This window comes from Chiloscyllium punctatum, chromosome 4 (genome assembly GCF_047496795.1).
Source record: "Chiloscyllium punctatum isolate Juve2018m chromosome 4, sChiPun1.3, whole genome shotgun sequence".
Lineage (NCBI taxonomy): Eukaryota > Metazoa > Chordata > Chondrichthyes > Orectolobiformes > Hemiscylliidae > Chiloscyllium > Chiloscyllium punctatum.
Window position 1 is genome coordinate 22065911 of NC_092742.1, and position 20868 is coordinate 22086778.

The following is a 20868-nucleotide window of genomic DNA, read 5'->3' on the forward strand; positions in this document are numbered from 1 at the left end:
TGAGCACCTGAATTGTCCTTGGAGCTCCAAAACAGTAGCCATGATATTTCAAAAATTTTATGGAGTGAATAGCATAGAACACTTCATGGGTGAGCGTATTAACATGTGCACAGGAAATGTCCATCAAAGGCAGATCATTGGATCAACTAGAGTACAACAGCAGTGCAACATTCATTTTGGAGCTCGACGCTCTGGCTGATGCATTGTCTTGACATCATGACTGAATAAGTATTGCACAGCTGAAATAACTGTATCGAGGCCAGTGTCCTCTCCCCAAATCACCCTTTATTTATATGTACACAGCCCACTCACTGTGGCCAACCAGCTCAGAGTCCGTCCCTGAAGTGAGAAGATTCTGCATCTCCTGTTTGTATCTGTCAGCCAGGGCTCCCCAATTGGGGTTATTGACCTGGCCCAATCAAGGATCTCATAGCCAATAAGATCCACCTATTTCCAATCACTGCATCAACGGTAAGGATAAACCAACATAGTTTGAAGGAATCATCAACTACATATAGGTGTGTTCCCTGTTGAGTTCTTCTATGCTATGATTCAGCACATATTCAATACTTAAGGCTAGTTATCACACATAGATGAAGTAATAGGCATTTTCCTTGACATGCGATATGACTTTGATAACGAACAGAAGTATCACACAGCAGGAAGCAGGAAGAGACCTTGACTTTGTTTGTAACTAGATGAGGCCCAAGCACCCACCCTTGTAATACCCACTAGTTACATCCTGCCAATCCAAAAATTACTGTTATCCTATTCTCTGCTTTCTATTTGTTAATCTGTCTTCAAAGCTTACTAATGTGCCACCAATAAACCTTAAATTTATGTAATCAGCTCATCCTCAGTACACTGTATATCTATAAACTGCTTTGTGATATGGTGGATCTCTTTCTAGGCTGCAAATTTAAAGTTAGTGTGTGAGTTACAGATAATCTCAGCAACTCTGAACAGTTGGTATTATTATTGCTCAGCGAACATGATGCGCCTGGTATGTACCTTCATTTAATGTTGCTATTGCATATTGTGAGTGCTTTGGTGTGCATCCTGAAGATGTACTTTGCAGTCCAAAACAAAGTCTTGCATGTAAAATATACCAAAATTAATAGTTTCTCTAATTTCTTTAGTTTCCCTAATTTATCTTTCCTTTTGCCATACTACAGTCATGCCATCCAGAGCAAGCGGGTAATCTGATCCATCAAGACTTTTTCAACAGACTTGTAGCAGGTATGCATAAGAACATCGTGAGGTAACTCTTCCCATTTTCACTTGACACGTTTCCCTTCCTAATATTAAACAAATGTTTAATATTAATGTTAAACAAATTGCTTCTAATTTCAAACCCTGTTGAATGGTTTTGTTTTAACTTGATACGTGTAAATTCTTCAGTCTGCCAGTCATTAACCAAAATTAATCCACTCAATTTGTTTGAGTATTTTATGCAATATTTGAAGAATGTTCATGATATGTTGTTATTTGGAAACTTAAATTCAACATAGAACAATGGATAGCTTTAATTTGATTTGTATCTCCATATTGTGTGCATTAAGAAGGGAAGAATTTAGTTTTACTTCTGAATTCTGAGAACGGTTAGCGATGTCTGGAAATAAGCTTAAATTCATTTAATTGATTTTTTTAAAGGGAAAAAAAACTGTGAGATGAATAGTTCAGTGCTTTTGAAAAAATAGTTTAGAAAAGAAGAATGGACCACAGCAAGATGTTCTGTGACACAGAGACAGAAACAAAGAGAAGCATCCAGAAAATCATAGTGTGTGCAGATAGGATCATGTCATTCTGGAAGAAAACAAAGTCCTGTAAGAATAGCAGTTTAGTTTAGCAGTCTCCAGACATCAGGCAGCAGAAGAGACCTGGGCAGTTCAATATTAGCACAGTTAGTTCTGCTATAACACAGTAGTTCCATCCTTGTTATAAGAAAATCACGTAATAGAAATTTGAACTAATGGGGTCAGATTTGTGTTATAACCTAAACACACTTCCAAAATTCATGCTCTAGAAATAGTGTCTCCAATTCTTTAATCATGTTATCGTGAATTTGCATTAACGAAATGCACATTATAGCAGAACAACCTGTCAAAGAAACCTTGAGAAACAGAAGCCCATGGAAAAGGAGTTCCAGAATCTATGTTTGGAAGTAAGTAAGCTGCCTTAGTTTTGATAAGGGTCTCATGAAGAGATTCAAATTCAAGAAACTCGCATTGAGGGTCTGTGAAGATTTACCATAAAGAAACAAAGCACAAACATGCCAACAGAAGAAGGAACTATGAAGTGGAGACAACATGATCATTCATTTGAGATTTGACTCTGCACGATTGTTGAGTCTACGAGGGTTGAATTGCTTTATTCAGATATTTGTAAGAAAACTATTTCAACCAATTCTTGTAGAATGGTTTGTACTTTTGTTTTCTGTATATTCTTTCATTGATGTTGCTTGGCACCCTCTTGTGAATATATTCAGTGACTGACTCCCATAGTAATAGCATTACAGAAATAAAGCCGATGGGCTAACAAATCAAATTTCACTTGAGGATCCAACTTTTACAGTGTTAGTATTAGCTGGGATCATAGAAACAGAAAATAGGAGCAGGAGTAGGTTAATCAGCTTTTGAACATTCAGTATGATCATGGCTGATCATCCAACTCAGGTACCTCTTCCTGCTTTTGCTTTTGGCCCGAAGAACTATATCTAACTCCTTTTTGAAAACATTCAGTCTCTTGTCCTCAACCCCTTTCTATGGCAGAGAATTCCACAGGTTTGCTAATGTGGGTGAAGAATTTCTCCAAATCTGTGTCCTAAATGTTTACACTGTATCTTTAGACTATGATACCCCCAATACAACACAAACTACAGTTGGATTTTTGAGAGGTTTGTAGAACTATAAAGCAAATAGATAAATAACAAGTAGGTCAATAAACTGTATAGACATTACATTAGTTTTGAATTACTTGAGAGATAATATGCTTTGATTGTGAATTTCTTTAGCCAATAAAGGCCCACTGACAGAAACAGGTGCAAATTTGTGTATCAATTTAAATTTATAGAATGGCTGATTCTTAATGCAGAAATTACATTGGTATTTGTCTTAATAATCATCATAAACCATTCACTGTATTGCTGTTTGATGATTACCTGCCAAGTTTATTATTCTGGCATTTAATATTCCAGGAGTTAAATTATAGCTATCACTTCATATGACTGTTTGATATCTTAGGTGAAAATAAAAGGACATTTTAATGACTGAAAATCATTTCTGAAAGAATATTATCACAGTTTCTGCTTCACAACTCTTCTGGTAAGTGCAGAGGTTCATGAGTCTGGTCTTGTAGCCATATGGAAACATGGTGACAAGAAGATAAAGCTAAAACATTCAGGAAAGGACAGGCAGGAAGTAAAGAATTTTGTTTGCATTTCTAGTATGTGGGTGTCACTGGCTGGCCAACGTTTGCCTACTCCTAGTTGCCCTTGATAAGGTGATGGTGAGCTGCCTTCTTGAACTACTGCAGTCCTTGTGCTGTAGGTAGACCAACAATTCCCTTAGGGAAAGAATTCCAGGATTTTGTCCCAGCGTCATTTTTATGTTGCTAGATCTGGTCAAGATGTGTCCCATTTGTGATAGTGGTAATGGCATACAACGTAATGGAGGGTATTCTCTAAGATAAAAGTCAGACTTCATCTCCACAAGGACCATGCAGTGGTGGTCACTTTTACCAATACTGTCATGGACAGATACATGTACAGTCAGCAGATTAGTAATAATGAGGTCAAGTATGTTTTTCCAACTTGTTGGTTCCCTCACCACATGCCACAGACCTAGGCCAGCAGCTATACTCTTGAGGTCCTGACCAGCTTGATCACTAGTGCTGCTAAACAGATCTACTTTAGGTGGTTGACATTGAAATCCCCCCACTCGATGTACATTTTGTGCTCTTGCTGTTCTCAGTGCTTCCTCAAAATGTTGTTCAACACAGAGGAGTGCTGATTTGTCAGCAGAGGGAGGACAATTTGTGGTAATCAGCTTGAGGTTTCCTTGCTCATGTTTAATCTGATGCCATGAGAGTTCAAGGCATCCAGGGTCAATGTCGAGGACTCCGAAGGCAACTCCCTCCTGACTATATACCACTCTTGCCACCTCTGTTGGGTCTGTCCTGCTGATGGGGTAGGACATATCCAAGAATAATGGTGGTGTTTTGTCTGTTAGATATGATTCTGTGAGTATGACTTTGTCAGGCTGTTTACTTGTCTGTGAGACAACTTTCCTAATTTTGGCACTAGCCCCCAGCTGTTATAAGAAGGACTTTGCAGAGTTGACAGGCTTGTTTCTGTTGTGTCTGTTTCTAGGTCTTCACCAGATGGTCCATCTGATTTAATTTCTTTGTTGAGACTTCGTAGTGATTACTATGACTAAATGGTTTGCAAAGCCATTTCAGAGGGCAGTTGAGAGTTGACCAAATTGCTGTGGGTCTGGAGTCACATGTAGATCATTACAAGTTAGGATGTCAAGATTTCCTTCCCTGATGGACCTTAATGAACCAAACAAGTTTTTCTGAAAAATCAACATTGATTTCATGGCCATCCACAGATTCTTAATTCCAGAATTTTATTTATTGAATTCAGTTTCCATCATCTGCCATAGTGATATTCAAACCAGGGTTCCCCAGTACATTAGCTGAGTTACCTGATGAATAGTCTAGCAATAATACTACTGGGCTACCTTGGTGGTGTATCTTTGTGAGTACAGAATGGAATAAGAGTGATAGTAAGAAGTAACCTTGAAAATGTAGAATCGATCTAGAAATAACCAGGGGAAGATGACACTGGTGGAAATAATCTATTAGCTCCTTTTAACAGTATCTGTGCTGTAGATTGAGAATAATTCAGGAGATAATTTATGTTTGTGAAAGAGCGGTATATTAATCATGGTTTTTTTAGTGTTGATTGGGGAAAATCAAATTGGCAGAAGTAGCCAGAGGAGGAATTGAGAGAGTATATTTGGGACAGTTTCCGAGAACAATATGCTATGGTTCCAACCATGGACCAGGTGATTTTGGATCTTATAATGTGTAATGAGCCATGTTTGATAATTATCTCAGAGCAAAAGATCCCGTCTGAAACAGTGACCATAACACTGTAAAAATTAGCTTCAGTTTGAGAGTGAGGATCTTGAGTTGGAAACAACTGTACTAAACTAAGGGTAATTACAAAAGAAAGAAGACTGGAGTGGACGGGGAAAGTAGTTTAGCAGAAAAGATGATTGTTGAACAACGGCAGATGTTTAGGTTAACCAATGATGTTGAAGATAGTATCAAATTGTCTGTATTTTTGTTCTTTCAATGAAGCAAAGGTTAGTAGTAAGCCAGAGGATTAGATAAATTTAGAAAAAGCCAACAAAAGAGGACCAAAAATATTAGTACTGAGGGAGGAAATAAATTGAGGTAAACTGGTAAGAAATATCAAAACAGACAATAAGTTCTTTATAAATATAAAAAAGGTTGAGGCCAAAGTGAACATAAGATACTTAGATATTGGGATTGGGGGTATAATGATGAGGAACCAGGGAACAGCAGGGGATTTGAATAAATAGGTAGAAGACATTAATAGCATTCCAAAAATACTAATTCAAGCGACAAAAGGAAGGGAACAAATAAGTACCCAATCACGAGAAGAAAAGTATTAAGGAAATTAAGGGATTTAAGGCTAACAAGTCTCTGGAATCTGATGGTTACCATTATAGAATATTAGATAGTGGGTGTAAAAGTAATACAGGCATTGGTACTTCATTAATTGGATTAGGGACCATGTGCTGAATCATATTAGTATACACTCTATAAACCTGTGGTGTCAGCCTCATTTTGTTTTGAAGGAAGTTATTATGCTGTGTTCCAGTTTGCCAACATTTTCCATTTCCAGAACAGATTTGCCTGATTCTCTGAATTTCAGGTATTCACAATTTCTCCACATCTCTTAAATGTTGATTTAGTTGATTTTATTATCACTTTATCATATCATATTACTATCATTTCAATAATTTAGCCACATTCTGTTTTCCATTTTAGTACTTTGCATAATGTTCTTTCTTTTTCTGTTCTTCTGTTCATGTGTTTCCTAGTTTTGATGAACAGCCTACACCTAAGTAACTTCTCTATTTTCTCTACAGATGCTGGCAGAACAACTCAGTGTTCAAGACTTTGTTTTTCTTTCAGTTTTCAATATTTAGTTCTTATTTTTGCTTTTTGTTCAGAGTATTTTGACTGAGATACTTTCCAAAGTCCTTCGCAAACTTAAAATGATGTACCTCAACCCCAACAATCTTGAATGTGGATGAAAAACTTGAGCAATCAAAATATTAATTTTGAAGTTTTAAATCTGAAATAGAAAATAATGTAAAAATTGAGTTTTGCCAGTACTCAGGAATCATCCAATTTGTAGAAGTCTTTTAGTGTTTGCTATTTGCATGAAAAATGTAAATTCACTTTCTAACTTTGACTTGTCCCTGTGAAGCACATGTATTATTTAAGTGTTTGCACATCTTGGTACTGGCAAGTAATGCTAATACTGTGAAAATCATTTGTAAAACCTGTGAACTATAATTTCATCGATTGTAAAAGATTGTTCTCTGTTCAGCTCACAAGATGAACATTTCTGCTGGAAACACCAGAGGTTTCATTTTGCACTTTGTGAGGGTGCAATGTGAAAAATACATTTAGTCAAAGTTTTTCATCTTGCACTCATCAGGACAATTTGTAAGAATGTAAATAAAGAGGGAAGCAAGCATTTATGCTGTATGCAAGGAGAGTGCAGATTGGTTGACAACTAAACGCTGTAGACGTATTGTACTGGAGAACGCAGAAGTAAACTGTGTAATACTGCCAAGCTTTACTTAAATCTTAAACCAGACTGACTGGTCAGGACATTGTCTTGAGGAATGAACTAGTGAGTTACTGTCACTTATTTTGTTCAGTTGAAAATGATTCAGTGCTTCCACATATGTTATTTGCAAAGAATAGGTCCTTACATATTAATACATGTAGCTTCCATACACACAGGTGCTGAACACAGAGCCTGGCACAGTCCTAAGCTAGTTGTTGTTGTGATTCTTTGCACACTCAGGATTATCTAGCAAATGTTGTTGAATTGCAGGATCACATTGATGTTCAACATTGTGTTTAAAGTTTTACAAGCACAGGCTGGATAGGTACAATGAGTATCTTGCTTATTGCAATGGCCAATGAGATACACTGTTTAATACAATAGACTGGCATCATACTAGCACTGAAATTCATAGAGCAAATTATTCATTTATGTGAGCATCATCTTGGCTTGAGAGCAGCGTCCTGTTCATGGCAAATACCTCCCATGTGGCATGTATGCTTTGTGTGTACATAGGCAACAGTGTGCGCAAAGATCCTTTGACAGCACCTTCCAAACCCACAACACTTCTATCTAGAAGGACAATAGCAACAGATACATGGGTACGCCGCCTGCACATTATCCTCCAAGCTACCCACCCTCCTGACTTGGAAGTATAACACTGTGCGTTCACTGTCGCTGGATCAAGATCCTGGAATTCCCTTGCTATGGACATTATAGGTCTCCCTACAACACATGGACTGCAGCAGTTCAAGAAGGCAGCCTCACCACTACCTTCTCAAGAACAATTAGGAATGAATAGTAAATGTTGGCCAGCCAGCGGCACACATGTCCCATGAGTGAATTAAAAATAACTAGCTTTACCTATTGTTCAAATTACTGATTTAATTTATTCTTAACATGACGTGGACTGTGTACTTTTCAGGACTAAGAGGCCTTTGGGCCTTTCATGAATTTGTTCAAACTGCAACATTCTTATCTGATCCTAATCTGCAGACTGGCTTTGACTTGCCCTGTTTCAAGGTCAAGCTGGCATGGTGAGCCAATGTCTCAGACCACCATGTAATAAACATGTATTGGACATTATATGTATTAATACAGAGGGGCCTGTTAGAAAGAATATATGCACACACACCACCTTTTTCAACTCAATAAAATAGCCCTCAGCCATTTTCTGGTTGATTTCTCATGTCAATCACTGACCAATCACTGTCAACTTTCCTAGTCAAAAATGTAAACTGCCTGACAGTTAACAGTCAATTATTAAGAATTATTTACTGCATTCTCCGTGGCCTCCACTCAACCAGTCACAGCCCACTTGCCAATTAATTCATACTATTCTCTCCAGCAGTAGAAATGTTGGTTTTCTCCTTTATTGGTATTCTTGTGAGCTATCCTGATGAGTGCAAGATGAAAAGCTTCAACGACTGTCTTTTTCCAGCAATATTAAATTCTATACTATCAAATGGCTAAAGATTGGTTTAGTTCAACAAGCTGTAACTGAACCATTTAATATAAAAATTAAAAGAGCGAAAGTTGATGGAAGAGAGAGTGTGGAGGTGGCATAGGGCTTTGATAGCATACAGATAAAAATGTTGAGGTACATTACCAGCACAATAATAGAAACTCTGATTACAGTCCTCCTGACATCCTGAGCTATACATTTGCCAGAGGGCTATCAATGTAACAAATGTGCTGAAGATGAGAAGTTGAAATAAACCGGATATGCTTGAAATAGGTGTCCTAAGGCAATATAAAGTCTACACCTAGAAAGATAGGGCTTAAATAAGCAAAAAGGTCAAGACTATTTAACAAATGTTAGCCTGAGGAAAATATTTAAAATTTTTGTGAAGATCTGTAGCTTGGAAGCCAGTTGAATTCGTTGTTGGTCTGTTCGCTGAGCTGGTAGGTTTGTTGGTAGACGGTTTGTCCCCTTTCTAGGTGACATCATCAGTGTTGTGTTGTCTGCTGTGAAGCGCTGCTGTACTGAATTTGAATTGACGTAGTTCTGTTTGAGCTGTTTCCGGTTGGTGCCGGTTCCAGTTTTCCACTTCAGCAGTTTGTATATTGGGTCCAGTTCAATGCGCTTGTTGATGGACTCCAAGGAAGAGTACCATGCTTCCAGGAATTCCCTTGCTGTTCTTTGTTTAGCCTGTCCTATCATGTCGCTTGGTTGCTAGTGGGTGTTCATGGATACAGGTCACTGGTTGCCTGCCAAGCTAGCAACCAAGCGACATGACTAAGTCTCCCTGGTATCCATGCACACGGACAACACAAACCGTGAGTTTGACTGGGACAATACAACAATAATCGGACAGGCCAAAAAAAAATGGGAAGGGATAATTAGTGGTGTGGGGGGAGATAATTGTAGAAATCTTTTTGATCCCTCTAAGTGATTAAAGCTTTTTAAGGGGAATAACTCATATTGTACATTTTTTATTTATGAGGTGAACTTGGTCCCAGTCAGAAACAGCTCCATCAACCTATCCTGCTTGAAAATTCTTTAGGGCACTGGTTAGCAATGTGCATGGTCTGGAGAGTGCATTTAAAGAATAGAGGGAGATATGTGGATTGAAATTTTGTGTTATTAAAAAAAGATAGCTTCCTGAGACAGTGAAACATGACCAAAAATTACATAAGATATAACATTTAAAAATCTGTTTTTGTAGGTGATGTGGAGTCAAAGACCAGACATCATGGAGGGATTCAGAAAGATGTTGCAAGATGAAACAGGTAGGTAGTGTAGCCAGATTCATCAGCAGGGAAGTGCAACCCAGGATGTTGGAATTTATTGAAAATTATTAAATGGCTTTACTCTTTAATATCCTCAGATTGAGAGTAAAATTTAGAGTGATTGACTTCATTATTGCCATGTAAAGTTATTCCATTTAAAACAAAGTCTAAATGCACTGTCAGGCGCATGTCCTGTTCCGTGGAAAAGTCCAACCCCATCTTTACTGCAAAGGGACCTTGATCAGATGGGCAAATGGGCCAAGGCATGGCAGATGTGTTTGATATAGATACATGTGAGGTGCTGCAATCAGGGCAGGATTTATCCACATAATGATAAGGTCCTGGGGAGTGTTCCAAACAAATCAAGTCATAGTTTCTTGAAAGTGAGTCACAGGTCGACAGGGTGGTGAAGGTGGTGATTGGCAGTGCATTGAGTATAGGAGTTCAGAGGTCATGTTGCAGCTGTGCAGGATGTTGGTTAAGCCAGTTTTGGAATACTGCGTTCAATTCTGGTCTCCCTGGTGGAGGAAAGATGTTGTGAAACTTATAAGGGTTCAGAAATGGTTTACAAGAATATTGCTGAGATTGGAGGGTTTGAGCTATAAGGTGCAACTGAATAGGCTAGGGCTATTTTTCTTGGAGCATTGGAGGCTGAGGGGTCTCCAAACAGAAGTTTATAAAATCATGAGGGACATGGGTAGGATGAATAGTCAAGGTCTTTTTCCCCAGTGTAAGTGAGTCCAAAACTAGATGGCATAGGTTTAAAAGTGGGGGAAAGATATAAAAGGGCTCTAAGAGGCAACTTTTTCACACAAAGGGTGGTGCATGTATAGAATGAACTGCCAGACGAAGTGATGGAGGCTGGTACAATTGCAACATTTAAAAGGCATCTAGATGGGTATATAATTAAGGAAGGGTTTAGAGGGTAATGGGTCAAATGCTGACAAATGGGACTAGGTTAATTTAGGATATCTGGTTGGCAAGGACAAGTTGGACAAAAGGGTCTGTTTCTGGGCTGTACATCTGTGAGAGTCTATAACTCTATTGTATTAAATAAGAGATAGAGAGAGACACATATATGTATCTCACACACACACAAGTTTATGTTCATAAGGTAACAGCAAAGTAAATGACTCAGTTTCGCTCTTGTCTCTTACTTTAGAAAGTTATTGGTTTGTGGAGGCCATTAGAACAGAACCATGTTAGATTAAAAACAGCAGAGAGACACTGGGTTATATTTCAGCCTAATGCTAAATATCCAGTCTCAATGCACAGACATGTTCAGGTGAAGTAGATAAGATGACCCAGCCAAACTGCTACTGCATATGTCTCAACATCTAGTTGGAAGTATCAGTGATTCAGGAGCAGTCTGTCTGCTCTGTTCTCTTGGTTGCAACAATGCAACAGGAGGGAGGATGGCTTCCTGCTGTGAATTGCAACAGCGTAAAGAGAATGAAGTATAAAACAGCTTCAGCGTTGTTCAAACACCATTGTCCAGTGGCAAAGAATGTTAGAATGTGGGGGAAATTCCAATTGCCTCACTGACCACACTGAGTTCTTGATCTTGGATACAGTGATGTAGTAGTATTTAAAATCATGAATTGTTTCTGTCAAAATCAAGGACACAGATATAAGATGTTCAGCAAAAAGAATCCAAGGCAACATGAGGAAACTCAATGAGTTCTCGAATGCACTACCTGAAAGGGTGATGGTAGTAGATTCAAAAGAGAATTGGATAAATAACAGGATGAATAAAACAATGTGGCAATATGGAAAAGAACAGTGAATAGAATTAATTGGATAATTCATCGAACGCAGGAAGACAGTGTTCTCAGCTAGTAAATGGGGTGCATTGGTTAATATATCGTTGTATGCAACTATTGGACTTCAACAAGAGCCAACATTTTAATCAAGATTGAATATGTAATGTTAATTCTTTTTAAGAAGAATCATGTTCTAAAGCTACTTATGGATACTGCACCCCAGAGGATAAAACATCCGCAAATGATTTTTATAAGGCTAATCAAATGTAAAAACTTTCTTTCTAAGGTCACAGTAATATTGCAGTTATTAATTCCCCTCTATGAATGCCTGCATGATCCAGTAATATAAGGCATATAATCTCTTGACCAAAAGCAATAGCAGATATAAAACACCAGAACAAGAGCTCAAAACTGAGACTGTTTTGATTTAAGTATGGTGTAACCAAGGTGGGTAGATGTGTTTAAGATGTATGAGAAGGTAAGACATGATCTAACTGAACAATGGAATATGCTCAAGAGATTAACTACTTTGCTCCTATACTTAAGTTCTACTTCTGGATATCCAGTAAACTCACATGGAATGTTGGATATTATTTTGTCATTCATCTATTAATTGTGAGATTGGTCCTAGGGTTTCAGTTTTAATTACAGTTTGCATTTTGTGCTTAAAATGGGTCTAGATTTAAAAAGCACATTGAAAGCTCAGTGTAACAAAAGGCTAACTCTATTTTCTGCAATGTAAAATAAATATTTTTAGAAAAAAGCATAACCTGTTGTCTCTTTATCTGCAAACATTGAATTCTGTGGTATCTCAATGACTTTGAAGAACTAATATCATTCCAAGTGACCACTATCAATTGAATCCAGTTGCAGTTACACATTATTAAAACCATAAAGTATGGAACCAGGGTCAGGCTGTTTGATCCTTGAACCTGCTCTGCCATTCATTTAAATCATGGTTGATCTGACATTCTTCACATCCACTTTTCCTGCCTTTTCCCCATAACATTTGATTCCCCTACAGAACAAGAATTTATCTATCTCAGTTTTAAATATACAAAAGGACTCTGCCCACAGTTCTCTGTGGCAAGCAGTTTCAGAGACTGTCAACCATCTGAGAGAAGTTCTTCCTCATTGCATCCCTTCACTCTGAGACTATGCCCTTTGGTCCTAGACAGTCCTGTGAGGCAAAATATCGTTTTAGCATTTACTCTGTCAGGCCCCTTATGAATCTTATCCATTTCAACAAGCTCACCTCTCATTCTTCTAAACCACATTGAGTAGAGTCCCAACCAGTTTAACCTTTGCTCATAACGTAGTCCATTTCTGCATACCTTGACACAGTCCTGTCCCCCTTAGTCCAAGAACTCCCCACCTACTTTCGGGACACCACCCACGCCCTCCACCTCATCCATGATTTTCGCTTCCCCGGCCCCCAACACCTTATCTTCACCATGGACATCCAGTCCCTATACACCTCCATCCCCCATCACGAAGGCCTCAAAGCCCTCCGCTTCTTCCTTTACCAAAGTGCATGACCTCACACTTCCAACGCTGTATTCCATCTGCCACTTTGCCCACTCTCCTAGCCTGCCCAAATCCTTCTGCAGCCTCCCTGCCTCCTCAATACTGCCTGTCTTTGTGTATTATCTGCAAACTTAGCCAGAAAGACCTCAAAATCCATATCTTGTTTTTATTAAGTGGCCTTTCACTTTTCCAAATTTCAACAGATACAAGCTTATCCTGTTCAATCTTTCCTCATAGGACAACCCACTGACTCCAGCAATTAGTTTAGCAAACATCTGAACTGTTTCCAATGCATTTCCATCCTTCATTAAATCAGGAGACCGATTACTGCATGTAGTCTTCAAGATCTAGTCTCATCAATCCCATGTATAATTGAAGTATGACTTTGTTGTGTTCAATTTCCCTCAAAAATGATAAAATCTCCAGTTCTGAAGAAGGGCCACTGGAGTTGAAATGTTAACTCTGCTTTCTCTGCACATGTGCTATCAGATCTGCTGAGTTTCTCCAGCAATTCCTGTTTTTGTTTCAGATTTCCAGCATCTACAGTTCTTTATATTCTAGTATAACATTCTGTTAGCTTTTCTAAGTACCGGTTGTACAAACAGATCTACTTTCTGAGATTTCCGCACGAGAACTCCCAAGTATTTCTGCATCTCAGAATTCTACGGTCTCTTAATATTTAGATAAATACGTTTATTTTTCCTGCCAAAATTTTACATTTTCCTGCATTATACACGATTTCCCAGATCTTTTTCCCTTCACATAACCTAAGTATATCCCTTTGTAGCCTCATGTCTTGTTCTCAACCTAGTGTTCTATCTATCTTTGCTGATGATACATTTCGCAAACATACTTCCAGCTGTAAAGCCTGTTGTCATTGAACCTGTGTAAGACATTTAGATAATGATCCTGCAAACACTTTGTGTTTTTCAGTATTCATCTGTCAATCATAGAATCCCTACAGTGTGGAAACAGGCCCTTTGGCCTAACCAGTTCACACCGACTCTCCGAAGAATAATCCACCCAGCCCCATTCCCCTACCCTATATCTACCCATACCCATACCTAGTGCATTTAAGCTACACATCCTTAAACACTATGGGCAATTTAGCATAGCCAATTCACTAACCTGCACATCTTTGAACTGTGGGAGGAAACCTACGCAGACACAGGGCAAATGTGCAAACGCCACACGGACAGTCACCTGAGGCTGAAATCGAACCTGGGACCCTGGCGCTGTGAGGCAGCAGTGCTAACCACTGAGCCACCATAAGCCCTGTCAAGGCTTACACTACATCAGATCTCCAAATAACGATTTCGGTATTCATGGAACTACTACAGTAGTACACTGCCCTCTAGGGGATGTGGCCAAACATTCGTGCTCTGTAGCAGAAATTTCAAAAAGGAACTAAAAATGAAGACCAATGCCATAGCTTTTTCTACAGGCCCCATGTTAGCAATTGGGAATATGGTCACTTGGTTCTGGTCATGTGCAATGTGGTTCAAAACAACAAAGGTATGTATATATATTCAATGGTTTTAATTAAATTGTATGTGTGGCCTGGATTTCATCTTTTTTCAAGAAAATTAAAGACTTAGCCAGCTCAAGAATGGCGCTCACTTGGAAAAGATCATTTTCACAAACAAATAGTCATATATGATCAACAAATATGACAGTAGGGAAGATAGACAAATACTTTACAAAGAGTTGGGGAATATGCCTCATGATGTCTTGTTGTGGCATACACAACTCATAGTTACTTTAATTAACACTGGGGATATTTCCTTTAATGCCCATTCCCCTAGGATTAATCAAAGTAGTTACAAGTTGTATATGCCACAGTGGGGATATTATGATGCATATATCCCATCCTTTTGTAAAGTATTTAACTTTCCACATGATTTAAATATGAAAGTGATTCAAATGAAAAATAATGATAGTTTAATGAGAAGAAAGACTTGCACAAGTCTTAAGTTGCTGTTGAAATTGTTCCATTTTAGATTGAATGATTCTATTGGATGTGCATTTAGAATCTTTGCTCCATCAGTATCTTAAAAATGAAAAAACGTTCAAAGAAATCTGGATGTTGTCTTCAAGAATAAATCATAAATTATCCAGGGGCATAGCCTCAAAATATGGGGAAGCAGATTTAGGACTGAGTTGACTACTTCACTGAGTTAGGACTTCTTCATCCAAAGAGTTGTGTATCTGTATCTCCCTGCTCAGTGAAGCAGTTGAGGCTACCTTGTAATGTTTTTAAGGCAAAGATAGATCTTTGAACAGTAGAGGAATTAAGGGTTATGGTGAGCGGGTGGGTAATTAGAGCGGAGTCTATGAAAAGCTCAGTCGTGATCTTATTAAATGGCGGAGCGGGCTCGATGGGTCAGATGGCCTTCTGCTGCTATTATGTTCTTGTATTTTTAGTATCCAGATTTTATGTTCTATATAACTGGCGATGTAATTGATCCTGTTGCTCTGGTTAAAGAATATAGGTGCATGATCAATCCTTTATCCATTGGTGACACTGCATGCAAGACACCAGCTTTTGCTACCACATTATTTCCATAATTTCTGCATGCAGTTAGGACTCCCCGTCATGCTGATGCATCAGTAGGATGCCCAATATCACCAGTGGTCAGTACAACAAATCTAACCTGCCCTCAGATGCATTCCACAACAACTGTACCCTTATACACACTACTAAGATAAGTGAGATTTCTGGCCATTATAGAACTGAATTAAACCAGTTACTTAATTAACCAAACCTGCCTATTCTCCAGTAGAGAGTTTGTTTAACCTTGCCCAAACCTGGAAGAGAGTTAATACTCAAGGCAGCTTACAAAACTGATGTTCAGCAGACTATCCATTGGAAATGTCACCATGCATTGGACAGTATTTTCAACATTTAAGGCCTCAGCGGGCGCTACAGAGCCCCCAATTTCATCTCAATATTTTTAATGTAATAACATACTCAGCAATATATTGGACCTAAATCGAAACACATTAGAATTGTTAAAAGAAGTAGGTAGTTATTGTATTTAGACTTTATTATTGGCTAGTGATTGAAATACATTGAATTCAGATAGATTGGATTTATGTAATCAGGCATTTCAGAACAGAGCCGGTGAAAAGGTGTAGCAGCCACTAGGTGGCAGAATGAACCACCAAACTTCTCATTGTTGCTTTGTTTCTTTGAAGATTGCAGCAACATTGTGAAGAATCTAGTTATGCCAACAGTATTTACAGTGTTAATTTTTAATGTTAGCCATTGTTTTATTGTATGGAAAGGTGAAGATAGGGTTTAATCTGCACCTTACCCAAGATGTATCTGATCCATTAATACAATTGTATGCAGTTAACAGTTAGGAGCAGGAGGAGGCTACTCAACCCTTCAACTATCCTCTGCCAGTCAATAAGATCATGAGTGGTTTTTTGACTCCATTTAGTGCCTGCCTGTTACAACCTTCATCCCTTTGCTTATCAAGAATGAATTCAGTCTAAAGAACTAGAATCCTTCATTTGATAAAAGCAAATATTAACATACAAATATACATTATAACAACTGTCTGTTTCTATGCTTTATATACGCATTAAAACAAAATGTGCGAAACTCCCTCTGTTAATGGTGATCAAGTCCATTGAAAATACTTCAATTTTCAGTTGCAATAATGACAGAGGCAAGTGATTTGTTAGGCATGATATCCTATGAATTTTACCTGATGCTGCAGTTTCCTAAGTCAATTTCACTCCACCCATACCCTCCAACATAACTCTGGCCGTTGTTTTGAGTCCACTGTTCTGGCTGGCTGTACTTGCCTAATGTTGAAAGAAACTTTCAACTTGTTCATAAGACATAAGAACAGAAATTAGGCCATTCACCCCATCATGTCTGCTCCACCATTCAATCATGGCTGATAAGTTTCTCAACCCCATTCTCCTGCTTTCTCCCTGTTACCCTTGATTCCCTTGACAATCAAGAATCAATCTATCTCCATCTTAAACAGACAGCCTTCTGTAGCAATGAATTCAATAGATTCACCACTCTCCAGCTGAAGAAGTTTCTTCTTATCTCCATTCTGAAAAGATCTTCCCTTCACTGTGCACTCAGGTCCCAGTCTCTCCTTCCAATGGAAACATCTTCTCAACATCTACTCTGCAGGAAATATGCAACAGTTGCTATCACAAAAATCTACTTTTAGTTCTGTGTGATGCTAGTTTATTACATTTTAACCTAAAATGAACTAGATATGAGTAAAAAGTATTTTAAAATAAAAACAGGAAGTGCTCGACAAAATGGACAGGTCTGATAACATCTGTGAAGAGAGAATCAGATTAACTCTTGATTTTTTTTTCCATAGTTGCTGTCAGTCCTGCTGAGTTTTTCTGGCAATTTATACTTTTGTCTCTGATTTACAGCATCTGCAGTTCTTTTGATTTTATTTGCCAAGTCACCCTAAATTGGCTAGTTTAATGTTCCTAACATTTAAATTAAATGTTAGGACTAAAGGGAGAGATGAAAAAGTGTTTGGTCTTGTAGAAAAATGGTGCAAAGAGGCAAGTTGAACAGAAGGGAAAATCAGGAAAAGGTTAGAAGGCGAAGAAGATTCTAAATCATAAGGGTGATAGAATGAAAGGCAACAGAATTGATAATTGATATCAAAATAGGAGAGAGATCGCAGTGTAGGCGTTAACATCAAAAATATCAGTCAGCTCTGCTGAAAGCCAACTAGGAAAGCTCACCACTTGTGTGGAGGGGAAACAAATTGGAGGATAGAATCATGGAACCCCTACAGTGCATCAAGTCTGCATCAAATCTCCGAAGATCATCCCACCCAGACCCAACCACCCACCCTGTCCCCATACCCCTGCATTTCCTATTGCCAATCCACATAGCCTAATCCATATCCCTGGACACTGTGGGCAATTCAGCACAGCCTGTCTAACCTGCACATCTTTGGACTGTGAGAGGAAATATGAGCACCCAGTAGAATCCAATGCAGACTCAGGAAGAACATGCAAACTCCACACAGTCACCAGGGCTGGAATCAAATCTGGGTCCCTGGTGCCAGAAGGCTGTAGATTAACACCTAAACAGAAACAGGTGCTGTTTCTTGAACACTGGTACAATGAATATGAGCATAAGAACAATGTGATATGTTAAAGTGCAAACAATTGCATAGGGTCATGTTTGCAATCTGAGTGGAGGCATTTCACAAAGCTGTCTCGCAGGTATGCGGTTGTTGTTCCCAGTGTAGAGGAGACTGCAATGGGAGCAATGAATATAGTAGACTAGATTGATAGAGTAAAAACAAATCATTGCTTTAACTAGAAAAAGTGTGTAGCACCTTGTACAATGAGGAATAAAAGGAGAAAGTGTTACATTTCTTCTGATTGCACAGGAAGATGCCATGAGAGGGGGCTGGTGTATTTTGAGTGATAGAGGAGGGAACCAGGATATCACAGTGAGAGAAAACTTTGGGAACAGTCTCTTTGGAATGATGACAGGGGAGGTAAAGGTAATCATATTGTACAAATATAATTTTATTTGAAGTTAGCACTTAACTAAAATCCACAGTTTTAAATTCTAAAATTGCCTGCCTTACAAGGTCCCCAGTGGAAGAACAGTTGAGCTTGGTTAATTATTGAAGTTCCTGAAATTGGTTCCTCTGTTACTAGGTCAACTAGGACTTCAATGTTAGGAACATTTAAAACTAGCCAATTTAGGGTGACTTGACAAATAAAGACCAAAAGAACTGCAGATGCTGTAAATCGGAGACAAAAGTAGAAATTGCTGGAAAAACTCAGCAAGTCTGACAGCATCTGTGGAGAGAAATAAGAGTTAACATTTTGGGTTTAGTGACCCTTCCTCAGAATGAAATGTTAACTCTGATTTCTGTCCACAGATGCTGCCAGACCTGCTGAGCTTTTCCAGCAATTTCTATTTTTATGTCTAGAATGATTTAGCAGTTGAGTGCAATGTACAATGGAGTATTGGGATTTGGGTGATTAGTGGGAGAAAGAAAAGGGGTCCTCTATTGTTTTTGTTTCTGCTTTTGCTATTATTTTCAATCTCAATGAATTCGTGCTTACTACCAGAAAAGAAATTGGTTATTTGCTGTGTTACTCAGATTAGATTCCCTACAGTGTGGAAACAGGCTCTTCAGCCCAACCAACCGTCCAAAGAATAACCATCCCGACCCATTTCCCTCTGACTAATGCACCTAGCACTATGGGCAACTTAACATGACCAATTCACCTGGCCTGTACATCTTTGGACTGTGGGAGGAAACTGGAGCACCTGGAGAAAATCCATGCAGACACGTGGAGAACGTGCAAACTCCACACAGTCACCCTTGGCTGAAATCGAACCAGGCTCCCTGGCACTGTAAGGCAGCAGTGCTAATCACTGAACCACCGTGCCACCTTCAAATTGATTCTATTCTCAAAGTTCACGTGTTTTAGTGACTAGTGGTAGCGTTAATAAAATATATTTTTAAAAGTCTAAATACAATTAAATTTTTAAAGTCTTTATTTGAAAACATGAAGGACTGCAGGACAGGGGTTATGTTAGGACTGCAGCATGTGGGTCCCCTTTGCTGCGATTGTGATCAAGGTCATTAAGTGCATGGAGTTTGAACAACTTCAGTTCAGAGTTTCTAACCTAGAGGTTGAGCCGCTGACACTGCAATGCATCAGGGTTGGGAATGTTGCCTACATTATTTATATTAGGGGGCAATCACAGATAGGGTGTTCTAATTTAATCTGTGTTCGAGGAGAACAGAGTCTGTCTGTGAGTGAGGCAGCAGAGCGACCCAAAGGGCAGGACTGCAAAAGCCTCAGCCTTTGCAAATTACTTACCAGCATTGAGGTTCTTCCAGCCTGTTTAGCTGTGAACACAGGCTGTAAAGTGGATGGGCTGACTGACATAGCACCCTGGTACAGGAATCCATACAAATAGATGGAGCAATAAGGAAATAGCAGTGGTAGGGGATATTGGTCATTCTATGCAGTGAAGAACATCAGTCCAGAAGGCTGTGTTGCTTGCCCAATGTGTGGTTTTGGATATTTACCCAGGGCTGGAGAGAAACTTGTGGTAGGAGTAAGGTGGATCCAGTCATCAAGGTCCATATCAGTACCAACGAAATAAGCAGAATTAAGAATGAGATTTTGCATTGTCTTTACAAGGAACCAGTCACCAAATTAAGAGCAGGTCAAGTCTCAAAGGTCACATCCTATGGATTGTTAACTGAGCCACATGCAAATTAGCACAATACAAATCAGATGAGAGAGATGAATGCATGGTTCAAAGACGGGCTGGAGAAGTGGGTTCTGGTTTGTAGGGCACTGACACCAGATCAGGGGATGTTTCCACCCAAACTGTGCTGGGGCTAGTGTTCTTGTGAGCCACATTATTAGGGGAAAAGAGATGGTTAACTAAATAGCAGGGGCAAAAGATCAAATTTGGGAAAATGTAATTTAAGGAGTGTAGAGAGGCAAAAAAGAAAGGTTTTATACAGGAAATGATAAACAGACTATTCCAGGAAGGAATAGAGTACAAATTTAAGAGAAAAAGAATAAAAGGATAAAATTAACTCTGAATGCATGCAGCATTTGAAATAAAACAAATGAATTAAGGCTACAAATGGAAATGAATATGTATGATATATAGCCATTAGAAAGACATAGCTACATGATGACATGAATTGGGACCTGAATATTGATGGGAGTAGAATATTTAGGAAGAACAGGAATCTGGGAGAAGGCAGAGGGGTGGCTTTATTAACTGACTGTGCCATGAGTACAACAAAAAGCGATGACCTAAGATCATGAAACCTGAACGGAAGTATTTTCGCTAGTGATGAAAAATGGTAAAAGCAAGAAGTCACTTGTGAGAATGGTATATAGGCCTCCAAACAGTAGCCAGTTTTTGAGACTTTGCGATGATCA

At 38.8% G+C, this 20868-nt stretch overlaps 2 protein-coding genes across 6 annotated transcripts in view; one reads left to right on the forward strand and one right to left on the reverse strand.

Annotated features, from left to right (window-relative positions):
* ylpm1 (YLP motif containing 1) overlaps positions 1-1241 on the forward strand; it is a 147054-nt gene extending 145813 nt beyond the window's left edge. For all 5 annotated transcript variants that reach the window (XM_072568233.1, XM_072568229.1, XM_072568230.1 and 2 more), the window contains one exon: positions 1176-1241. In XM_072568233.1, the coding sequence (XP_072424334.1) occupies positions 1176-1201 (26 nt within the window). In that variant the 3' untranslated portion in view covers positions 1202-1241. The remainder of the gene's footprint in view (positions 1-1175) is intronic.
* Positions 1-20868, reverse strand: part of LOC140476123 (prospero homeobox protein 1-like) — a 110047-nt gene that overhangs the window by 5000 nt on the left and 84179 nt on the right. The gene's annotated exons all lie outside the window — the stretch shown is intronic.